Source organism: Scomber japonicus, chromosome 12 (assembly GCF_027409825.1).
Source record: "Scomber japonicus isolate fScoJap1 chromosome 12, fScoJap1.pri, whole genome shotgun sequence".
Classification (NCBI taxonomy): domain Eukaryota; kingdom Metazoa; phylum Chordata; class Actinopteri; order Scombriformes; family Scombridae; genus Scomber; species Scomber japonicus.
The window spans coordinates 26,263,645-26,275,789 of NC_070589.1; the positions used below are offsets into that span (position 1 = coordinate 26,263,645).

At 39.7% G+C, this 12,145-nt stretch overlaps 1 protein-coding gene across 1 annotated transcript in view; it reads left to right on the top strand.

Moving 5' to 3' along the window:
* kirrel1b (kirre like nephrin family adhesion molecule 1b) overlaps positions 1 to 11,462 on the top strand; it is a 69,308-nt gene extending 57,846 nt beyond the window's left edge. Inside the window, exons 9-15 of the mRNA XM_053329815.1 lie at positions 52 to 178; positions 2,410 to 2,510; positions 5,280 to 5,496; positions 7,070 to 7,177; positions 9,110 to 9,237; positions 9,928 to 10,002; positions 10,809 to 11,462. Coding sequence (XP_053185790.1) covers positions 52 to 178; positions 2,410 to 2,510; positions 5,280 to 5,496; positions 7,070 to 7,177; positions 9,110 to 9,237; positions 9,928 to 10,002; positions 10,809 to 11,432 — 1,380 coding nt within the window. The 3' untranslated portion in view covers positions 11,433 to 11,462. The remainder of the gene's footprint in view (positions 1 to 51; positions 179 to 2,409; positions 2,511 to 5,279; positions 5,497 to 7,069; positions 7,178 to 9,109; positions 9,238 to 9,927; positions 10,003 to 10,808) is intronic.
* Positions 11,463 to 12,145: the final 683 nt, after the last annotated feature.

Here is a 12,145-nt window from a genome sequence, read left to right on the forward strand (position 1 = left end):
TTTTTTTTTTCTATGCATACTTATCTACTGTACTTGTGTATACGTTTGCAGGTGCTCAGCAACAACAACCAGCTGTACTTGAAGTCAGTGAGCCAAGCTGATGCAGGCCAGTATGTCTGCAAGGCCATCGTACCCCGGATTGGTGTGGGAGAGACCGAGGTTACACTCACTGTCAATGGTCAGTTATTTTCTACCTAATCTACTATTTATAACAGTGCTGATATTGGCAAAAATTAATTAAATCATAAAATGCCTAGGACAGACCCTCCTACGCACAGTAATATTCTGCTTCTGTTTTAAACATGGAAAAAAGAGAATAAAATGAGGGGGATCTACATTATGTTTTTTTAATCACTCTGTACATCATTTAATGAGCTACATGGGCCTCATATTTATGTCGACCTAGTCCCATTCAATCCAGTTGAAGCTCAACTTAAGGGACCAGTGTGTATGACTTAGTGGCGTCTAGCAATGAGGTTTCAGATTGCAATCAACTAAATAACCCTCCTTCCACTTCCAATGAAGTAGGAGAACCTACAATGGCTGCGAAACTAAAGGCCCTCTCTAGTCCACTGTGGTTGGCCCATTCTAGGAAACCAAAGAAACATGGCAGTGCATCATGGCGGGCTCTGTGGAAGGGCATCCGCACCCTATGTAGATATAAAGGGTTTATTCTAAGGTAACAAAAACACAACACTTCTTAGTTTCATGGGATTATACACTAATGAAAACATATTTACAATACGATATTCCATTTCAACCAAGCCTATTCCGTTAGATGCTACTAAGTTCTACACACTGCACCTTTAAACCAGCCCAAAGACAATATTTCAATGTTAAAACTCTCTTTCAGAGAGTCCAGTAATTACCTAATAGATCAAAACCGACTTGAAAAGAACACAGTGACAAGAGGCGAGTTCACAAATTCTCCTCTAATCTTAGCCAGCTGACTAAGTGCCCAGTCAGACTAGAAAGTGTGACAGCAAAATTCATTGGCGCATCTTCGCAAAATGTGCTGGAAGTGTGGAGATGTAATGACTACTTGCACTCTCGTTTGCTACCTGGACAGTAAATTACAACAGATAATTCAAGGGAATGTATTTGTACTATCCAGTCCTGTCTTCTGTCTCGGCTGACTGCAAACTATGCCGTGGAGCTGTTTATTCTACGAAAGACCCGGGTTACATAACATTGAGTGGATCCGCACAGCTTATAGCTTCGTCCAATTTTAGCTCTCCAAGTGGTTTTATACATAATTTGATGCCAGGGGTTAACAGTGGCATAGTTTTTAATTCATGGTTCAGTATCAGATGTCATTCAGTGAAAAAACACCCACAGTAAATGTGTAATTGTATTATTTTTTATTCCCTTTGTTATATGGAGGGACAGTGAGCTATACTATACATGTAACTGGAGTGCTATTAGATAACTTATATTTCACATTGTCTCACTGCTAAATTGAGGATTGTGCAGTTGCTGTGTTTACATTCTTTCATTCACTAGTAGAGAGCGAGAATTGCAGCAAGCAGTCTGGCAGGATGTGTCTAACCATTTTTTCAACTTCCTTAATGTTTTTTTAACTATTAATGATCTCCACTGGCATTGGAAACATGTAGGAGAAAACACACAATCAGCCCAAGCTGACGAATCACAGTTCTTGCAGCATCCTCATCTCCGGACTCAATTTTTTTAGGGGATGCATTTTAGCTGTGACTTAGTTTATGGTGGCTACTTGCACCTTCACTGTCCCTTTTGCAGGATGCTCAACATTATGTCAAAGTTCACTCAGGTTAACTGCACCCTAAATCCACTGAATCTGACCAATTTGTTTTCCATTAAACACTAATGCTTCATAATATGTTTCTTACCAGTTCTATAAATATAATGGCAACTCCACATCAGTATCAGTAGAATTAGAAGATCCCTATAACTTTCATTGGTAGCCCCATTTGAGGTGTAAAATGAATCCACACGAACTGTACCAGCATGTTGACTGAAGCAACACATTTTGAGTTGTTATTTCTGTAAATGGACTTATAACAACCTGAGGAACACTGTCACTGTCATTCATGGTTATCTTATTTTTATTTGATATATATATCCTGGTTTATGCACATGAACATTATTCTTAATTCTGCCTACTAAGCTCTGATTGGCTTAGTTGTTTTACTGGGAAATAGACATTAATGAGCAATAACACCTCATTTGAAAAACTGAACCAGGCATGTACCAGGTTATAGTGTAACATTCTTACTTCTTACAAGTGGTCTCATTTTTATGGCAATCATCGTAAAGTCTGTAGATTAAAAGCTACACTGCCCCTCAAACCTTTTGATTTGTTGTTGTAATCCTCTTTTCTCACTTTGTCTTCTTTATCTCTCTCTCTCTTGTCTCGTCTGACTCGGCCAGGCCCCCCCATCATCTCCAGTGATTCGGTCCAGTACGCTGTCAGAGGAGAGAGAGGAGAGATCAAGTGCTACATTGCCAGCACGCCCCCACCTGATAAGATTGTAAGTCCATATCTTTGGAAGTTGTAATCTGCTGCAGAGGTGCCTCGACCTTTTCAGATTGCATCTGCCTCAAACAGAAACCTGATCACAACTCCTCTGAACACAAAATGATTTTAACTTTGTGTTTCCAGACAATAATACTAGCAAAGCAATTGGCATTGTTCTCCAACAGTGTCATGAGTATGTGAGAACGATCTGTTCCTGCTCTGTAGTGGAAGGCGTGACTCATCAAAAACAGCTGCTGTTAGGCTGAATTGAATTAGGAGACACACAGTACTGTACGCATGTTCCAGTAAAATGCTGGATTGTAGCAGATTACAAGACATCATGACAATAGAAAAACATTGCTCACTGTTTCCAGTGTTGCGACATGTTTTGTTTTTTTTAATTTTCACAACTTTTCAATGATGTGAACGCTTAGAGTTGCTGCTACATACAATAGTCAAATGAAAGAACTGAAAACTAAAAATATGACCTAATTGTGGAAATCACAGATCCAGTTACCGTTATCTAATCATCTCATTTGTGACCAGAGGGCTATCTGTCCCAGCTCTGTATGTGATATTGTGATATATTCATCACAACATTACTACCATCCATTCAGCTATCATGCATTTTAGTTATTGACATGGCATTTATTTTATCTGGTACTCTGTCATTGTAGCCTTTGGATAGATTTGGGGACATATCGTGTTGTGATTTTCTGTCATCAACTTCCCCAGCATGTGAAGGATGTAGATGAATGATTGTGATTTTTAAAGCTACACCTAAGACCACTTGTCATGATTGTCTCACATATAAACAAAGAAAAGGCCACATAAATACATAAATATTCTACACATAGTTACTTTAACAGTACATTTATTTACCTATTCATACCCTCACAATTTTAGTATGAGTTGGACCTATCCGACTCCAATTCAGGGATCCCTTTTAAAGCAGTAACCATCTTTTCTTAAAAAGAGGAAGCTTTCTCACAGATTGCTTTACCAGAAAACTGTAATGGAATATCCTCCCGAATGTGCCATGACTGCAGAATTGTGTGCTGCTCTCTTTTATTCCTGCCTTCCCAAAAAGCAGCAGAGTTCAATACTTGATCAAACCACAATTTAATATAAAGTGTCTGCATGTTATGTAAGAAATAAAACAAGTGGTAGTGTATGCGATATAAACCGCAAAACCTACTAGAATTTTCATAATCATGGGCAGAAGCCAAAAAATTGAACTAAATTCAGTAATAACATTTGAGTTTGAAGGCTAGAATGAGCGAGGAAGAGAGTGTGGGGGTGAAATAGATTGAAATGAGAGAGAAAACGGTGGAGAGAGAGTAAAATTCTGTACATTTCAGCGTCAATTATCCAATTGTGCTGTGCCGACATGACAGAAATCTGAGCTTTTAGGAAGCTTCAGCCCCCTGCTGCACTGGCAGAGAGCTCAGAGCGTATAATGTGATATGACATTATAGTCTCGGCTTAATGCAGAGACACAAGGACTTATAAAATATGAAGTATGATGCTGTGTGTGTATGTGTGTTCAGTGTGTGAGTAAAAGAGACCCTGAAAGACAGACAGAGGGGGTGCAACAAAATGATTAGAAGAAATTAAAAATTAAGTGATAAAGAAAGAGAGGGATTGTGCAGACTGTGAGACTCAGACAGATTCAAGATTTCTGCCACTCTACCCACTCTTGATCATGTTCTCCTTTTTATGTCCCCCCCCAAAAAAAATCAGGTTAAAAGGTGCATTAGCCCAACATATGGATCTATGTATATTTGATATTGCCATGCTCTATATTTAATAACCTCAAATTTCTACATCAGCAGATTTTAAGTGGAAAAACCTGCTTGAGTTTTTATCGCTCAAGTGCATTTGCTAAAACTATGTGTGTGTGTGTGTGTGTGTGTGTGTGTGTGTGTGTGTGTGTGTGTGTGTGTGTGTGTGTGTGTGTGTGTGTGTCCATATTCTGGTTTATTTGTGAAGTAATTTCTTTTTTTCCATGCCTCAAAATGTTTCTGCACAAATTGTATTCAGCCATGAACTGCACAAGGAGAACAAGCTAGTTAGCAAGTTGTGAGAATATCATTTGTTATGCTTAAAATATATTTCCTGCCCCGACTCGCTTTACTCTCTCTTAACCTTTCTAAACACCGGCCCGTCTGCTTACTGAATGTTTATTTGTGACTGTGTGTATGTGTGTTTGTGTGTCTATGTGAGTCTATTGCAGTTAATGCTACTTAAGATAAGCTAAAGTGAAATTAGCATTATTGATCCCTGAGGGGAAATTGTGTGATTGCTGCAGTAAAGAGTGGAGTTTAGATAAAAATCAAACAAATTAAACGTATTAGAGATTATGTCCTCATCAAGCTAATACAGAGCTCCTATTGGTTTGAAGGACTTCTTGTTGTTTTGAGGAACAGAGTTATAGATTTGCAGATATTTTAGTGGACAGATGTACCAAGCCTTTGATCTTAATCATAAATTGAACTACACCTGCTTAGTTATTTTAAGTAGCTATTAAGTAGCAGATCAAATAGATTTAACTTGAGTGCAAGTGCTACAAAGCAAAAGTGTAATGACTTAACAACTCAACATTTTATTAGTGTTATTGCAGGGTGTACTGATAATCCCTCTCTATGATCCTCTTTATCAGTAAACCAAAATGTCACTCATCACAATGAGCCTCAATACATTATCGTCTAACCTCCAATACCTGCTGTCCACTGAACCATACATTAGAAGACTAATAAACCTTCTGAAATGTCATTTTCAGGTTTGGGCATGGAAGGAGAATGTGTGGGAGAAGGAGAAAGGCACCTTAATGGAGAGGTACACCGTGGAACAGAGTAAACCTCCATCCCAGGGTGGAGCCGTCCTCTCCACTCTCACCATCAATAATGTCATGGAGTCCGACTTCCACTCACCGTACAACTGCACCGCTTGGAACTCCTTCGGACCCGGCACCATGATCATCACCCTGGAAGAGACAGGTTGAATGAATATTGCAGTGCACTGAAGGCATTATGTCATAGTTTTAGTTATATAGCTAGTTCATTAGTGCAATTTATGTTATAGTGTCTGTCATCATCAGTTGTTTTTAGTTTAATTAGCTGATTTATTTTATTTATTTATTTATCATTTATGGGTTATGGTCGATCACAAATGGTTCAAACTGCATTATTGCCATTGATCATACAGTAAGTGTTTATAGGGGAGTCTGCACTCAAAGGTGGATTTGAAAAGACACCTGAGTCATGTAGTTTAAATACAAGCGGATAAGGGTACATGAGTTTTGGCAGTCTGTCCTGAAATACATTCATAATGCACACAGGGGTTAAGGGTTTTGTATATCCTATAGAAATGTTGATCATTAGTTGTGCTTTTGAGCTATGTTTTGTAATATCAGTCTCTGTAATCTTTTTGTATCCCATGTTCAATTGCACCTAATTGCTTGCTCTTGGGGCCACACGCCATATTTTTCTGTTGCAGCACTACAGTTGACTAGATGCAAAAAAAATTGAGGACACACAATTAGACAAACACAACTGAGATATGAAAGGAACGTAATGCATATTGACATTTAGTGGCAGTAATGTGCTTTAGAAGGCAACATTGTGCCAATAGCAGCAGAAAAAGGCAGGGAAAGTCTTTTCAAATATTTGACATGATAGAAACTCATCTTCACATGTTTGTTAGACCTTAATTAAAGCTGTTCTAGCACACACAGAAAAGGATGCACATATAAAAACCTCACCTTGTGGATGAAGTGATATACATTGCCACCAATAATTTCACCTAATTCTACGGTTGGTGGTGGATATGTGAAAAGAAATATAGCAATAGGCCAACAAAAGGCCCGGAAACTGTTACATGAAACTATGTGTAAACAATGCAGTTTTCAAACTATTGTAAAACTAAGCTTTGCAAATGTTATATGAGAAAGAAAAGGCATCCAAAATGTTTGTTAGGCTTCAATGATACACTTAATGTGTTTAAATAAAAATCACTGAATGAAAACAAAATTATGTTTTTTCTTGAATGAAATCTCCACAGTGTACCTTTAATGTGACCGAATGAGTTGCTTTTTCTCTCTCTTACAAACTGAAGTGCCTTTGAGAAATATTATTAAGCACTGGCCTCAGCTGGAGGGCAGAAGATAGATACAATACTGTAAGTCCATTCTGGATGGTTACGCATTTTATTTTGAGAGCTTGGTATGTCACATTACATTGGGAAAATGATTTCTTCATGCTCTGTCAGTCTTCTCTGGCTCTTATTCTTTCAGCTGTCAGATTTTGCAGGCTTCAGAAAATCTACCAAAACATCTTCAAGAGAGAGAGGGAGAGCTTGTTTTTTTCTTTACGTTTACACTAACAGTATTTTTATCCCTTGTCTGACTTGCATGCCTTATCGACATAACCAGCCCCTCAGAGATTCAATATTAAGCTATAGGACACAACAGGATTTATGCTGAAAGAGACGTAACATCCGTGTAGGTTTCTGTAACAATGAGTTACCAGCTGTCCCTCAACCCCGACCCATCTCTGTTTGTGTTTGTTTCAGATATTGTTCCAGTGGGAATTATCGCCGGTGGTACGGTGGGCTCCTCCATTCTGCTTCTTATGTTTCTACTGGCGCTCGCTTTCTTCCTCTACCGCCAACGCAAAGGCAGTGAGTGCACACAGTGGTTCTCTAATGTGTATGTTTGTAGTGGCGTGTACACACATAAACACACACACATACATACACACACACACACACACACACATGCTGCATGTGCCTGTCAGTCTTTCATCCACTCTCCCCCTCTGTCATTCTGCCATTCCACGTTTGAAGAAAGCAACATATGCCAGCCGTATAGCATTTTATTCAAATGAGATTAATGAATATTCATATAATATGGCAAACTGCCTTAAAACGCCCACTGTACGTTTCCCTTTTCATTCTATATTGACATGAAATTGTATGATTATTTTTTTAATAAATCGTATTTATGTGCCGCTCATATATTAGATAAAGTACAGAAATAACAGAGCAGAAAACAAGAGCGTTTAAAGGTGAATAGTATTTAAATTATGAATTCCTATATGTAATTTTACAGCCTACGGCAATCCAATTAGCATTTATGAACACAAACCACTCTTCCGCAAACCAGAGCGCTAAAGAACATGTGGTGTCTTCAAGATGTTTAATTTTGAGGCACTTCATAGAAAATAAAGAATTGGGAAAGACAATGAAGGTGACCGACTGGCAGAGTCCCCAGAGGGGTTTTCTGAAGATAGGAGTATTTTTTTTTCTGGTTCGGAGCTGATAACACACTATAGTAAAGATTTTATTTGGAAAGAGAAACTCAAACAAACACTGTTGTAGCTACGGATAAGCTGTTGCTCATTTGTTGTTTGTGGTGCAGATCAAGACTGCACAGATGCACAGCTTTACTTTTAAGGTTTCTGGTTGTGGAAGAGTTGCTCATGTTAAACAATAATATTTATTGCTTTGCTCTACAGATATTTGAATTTAACTGTTTAAGGTCACAGGCATTTTTTATTTATTTAAAAAAGAAAAAAAAGGATATACCTGTCATATCAGCATAAAACCCCAAATGTTTACTCTATCACAGATTATGATCTTATTAACCCTAACCCACTTAAATAAAGCCCTTTCCTCTCTACCCCCCTGAGTTTAGCCTTGTATTGCTATAACCGTAATGTTAGTATTACGGCATTGGATTGCTATCTTGAAAGTGTTCAGTTCTGCCCTAATATGACTTCTGCCAAGTATTTGAACACTGAGGTGGTGCACAGTTCATTTACGTTAATATTACATAATTTCTGAAGCCCTCACAGTACCTTAACCCTAACCCTAACCCCAACCCCAACCCCAACCCTGCCATTGAATCACTCGCAACTAATAACTATCCTGATGGCCTAAGATTTTCTTTGTAACAAAATTTGATTAGGGTTAGGTTTTTTAAATTACCCTTGAATTGTTTTAAATACACATCTGGATTTTAAACAAATGTGTGAAAAAAATATTGATTTAATTCCAATCTACATATTGTCATTGACAAAGATCTGCTGCAATATCTGCATCTCCACCATGTGAACTTAAGCACATTTAAATACATTAAGCACATTTAAATATTTATGATCTATTTTGTATGTGTACATTGTGACATTGATAGCATGTGATAGCCAGTGTGATGCAGGGGCTTGGAGCCCAAGACAAATTTCCCTTGTGGGACAATAAAGTAGCTCTTATCTTCTTGTACAACCCTAACAATAGCTTAATAGAAGAAATGTATGCCAAAGGAATGTGCAGTTTCATTTTACTATGGTGGATACTGAACTCGAAATTCACATTATTAATTCTTACTGCCTTTTGAAGCTGCCTGCATCCCAAATATCCAATTGCACTGATTTCTAAATAATCTACAGAAACTAAACAGAATAAGGCAGATGAAAGACCAAGCAAGTCAAGAGTAAACAAAATGAAATAGAATGAAATTGTTTCGTGGCTTTTTCAGACCCCAATTTTATAAATATCACTAATTTATCTTGACGTTGACCCAGAATATGACCGGAGGTTGTGTTCTTCTTCTAGGTCGCCGCGGTGTCACCCTGGGTAAACCAGATATCAAGGTAGAGACAGTCAACAAAGAGACCCACAGTCTGGAGGAGGAGGCGGCCAATGTCTCCACGGCAACCCGTATGGTCAAGGCCATGTATTCCGTGAGTAGACACCCATCTGAGTCACCGGAGGGCCGTGGAGAGGAGGCGTATGGGTCAATGGCCTTAAATATACAGAAACACTGACACAAAGGGCGACATGTCAGGAGAAGCTGACACACACACGCACATATTACACACATATTCAAACTTGAAAGTAAGTGAACACAGAAAAACAGACATGTGCATATGAAACTGCGTCTCCAAACCCTTACAAAAACTGTACAAACACACATAGAAAGAGCAAATGCACATACACACAGATACGCGATAAACTAAACCGACCTCGCAAACATACAAAAATGCACACACAACCACACATAATGCTAATTCCCTAACATGATAAAGAATTTGCACTTGAAAAGACACAAATTCAGACACCCAAGCACACACTGCTTTAATGGTTGTGTTCCTTTTGAAAGAGTTCAGCGGTGGAAGTCCTGGAGAAACAAATCGACGAGGCTCCTTTGACGAGGTTTTAAAGCTCGGCCCCAAAACCCCTTTTTTTCCCAACAACTTAATCGTTTCTCGTCTTTCGCTCTCTTGGGATGAAAAAGCTGAAACTCTGTTTTCCTTCTCCCCTCCCTCTCTTTCTTCTCCTTTCCTTTTTCACCCTCCCTTCTTTCCGTGTGTGTGTTTTGTTGTTTGATGGTTTAGTTTCTGCCCTCTGTTTCCCTCTCTCCCTCCACTCAGCCGTTCAAAGACGACATGGACCTGAAGCAGGACATCAGGAGCGAGAGCGACACCCGAGAGGAGTACGAACTCAAGGTGAGATTGATCGTTGCTCACAGAGACGTTTTGGCATTTTGACATTGGACTTACATACTGTACTGTATCTGCAGCATCTTTAACATTATATCATGCATGCTGCACCTTGCACCTCATTTGTCATTAAGTTTATGATCAGAACATCCAAGGTTTTCTTTTCCACAGGTCAGGAAATTGCACTTCGGTTAACAGCCTGGTTTTCATAACAACACCTCACTCCATTATCAACATTACTGAAGTTCTTTCTGTAAAATCTACTAAATCAGAGCATGAGGAAGAACCAAAGTACTCCAAAACATGCTTCGGTCATAAAACATTCTTTATCCCGGTGATAAGGAAAATACTTCATTGTTTCTCTGGCTCACACACACTGTATGCTTCATCACTCACACACCATTACATGTTTGGGCATAGCATGAACAATAACATGGCACCAACTGCACCCACATCACCAAGCATGCCAGCAAAGTGACAATGTGCAAACTATGTGAGCAATGTGAACCAATTGAAATGAAGTTGGCTGAGTCTCATCTTTAATGTCTGTTCTGATCCTGATTTTCATAATAGACTTTGATGAACCGTATTACATTTTCAGTCAGCTTTCACTTAATTTCCTTTTTAATTAATTACCTTTAGTTATCAACCTTTCATTTATTTACTTCTGTTTATTTTAGAGGCTTTCCCATCTATTTTATTATAAAGCTAAAACACTACAATTTCCTGTCTTTCTTGATGATTGGCACCATTATAGAGTTACTAGAGAAACAATAGTTTTATAAGCATAATAATTTACCATGTGACCACAGGATCCAACCAATGGCTACTACAACGTCCGAGCCACCACCCATGACGAAGCTCGCCCCCAGTCCCGTGCCATCCACTACCAAGGAGAGTTTCGCTCCCCGAACCCAAACAGCGGACCAGCCGGTGCCACGTCCAGCGGGCCTTCAACTGCCCCCAGCGGTTCAGTACCCCCCAGCGCAGTGCCAGGCTCCAGGGCAGGCTGCTACGACCCCCGTCCACCTTCCAGGATGTCCCATGCCACCTACGCCCAGTTCAACACCTTTACGAGGGCGGCACAGAGCCAGCAGGCACCTCCCAATCCAGCGCTTCAGTCACCAGGAGATTACTCTGGAGACTGTGGCCTGCTGGACAGCACAACACAGCTGGCCTATGACAACTACGGATACCCCTCCCAGTATCCCAGCTACCGCATGGGCTTTGCCCCACCCATAGAGGAAGGGCCAGCCTACGAGATGTATCCAACAGGACAGGGGACCGGGCAGGGGCCAGGGCCGGGGCCAGGGCCTGGACAACAAAGTCCTGAAACAGGGCTGGGGAAGTATGGAAGCTCTACTCGCTTTTCCTACTCGTCTCCGCCCTCTGACTATTCCCACAGACACACACAGCGGATGCAAACTCATGTGTGAGATACACACTCTTGGACTTTCTTTTCACAGCAGCAGTACTTATTATACATACAAACAAAAATACTTGGAAATTAGAACAAAAAAATCACCACCTTTCTATACATAAACATCCTGTTTTCTGTTTCCATAGCAACCAGTGCATGGTATTTGGTTCAGTTTCTGAACCGCTGACACCCCAACAATGAACAGCAGTTAGCAGCATCACATATAATATAGTTAGCAGCAATATAAATAACACATGCAAGGCGACACTCACACATTTGCGCAGACCTTGTGTTGCGTTTATACTCCAACAAAAGCAACAGCGAGAGCCACAATCAAGAGAAGAGATACGAAACGAGAAGAAGAGCACTTTGAAGACAAAAAGAAGAATAGCGCTTAAAGGAGGTGCAGAGAAAAAGTTTGTCCTCCCTGCAAACCTCTTCTTGCTCTCGAACCATCTACCTGCATCACATGTTCCTCCCATCCCATCTCTGTAAATAAGTGCAAAAGGAGATTTTGGTCATTTTAAAGTTATTTCCTTGTACAAACCTATAAAGTGTGATGCAGTACGGCGATTCACAGCAAATCTCCCTGCAATTCACATGTTTTGCATTTTCTGACTTTCACATAGTGCAAAATTAAACACACACACACACACAGATTTCTGAAGACTTTATGTTTTCATGTATTGCAGTAATGGGGCAGCTTGGACTTTAAACATATGTCTGGCA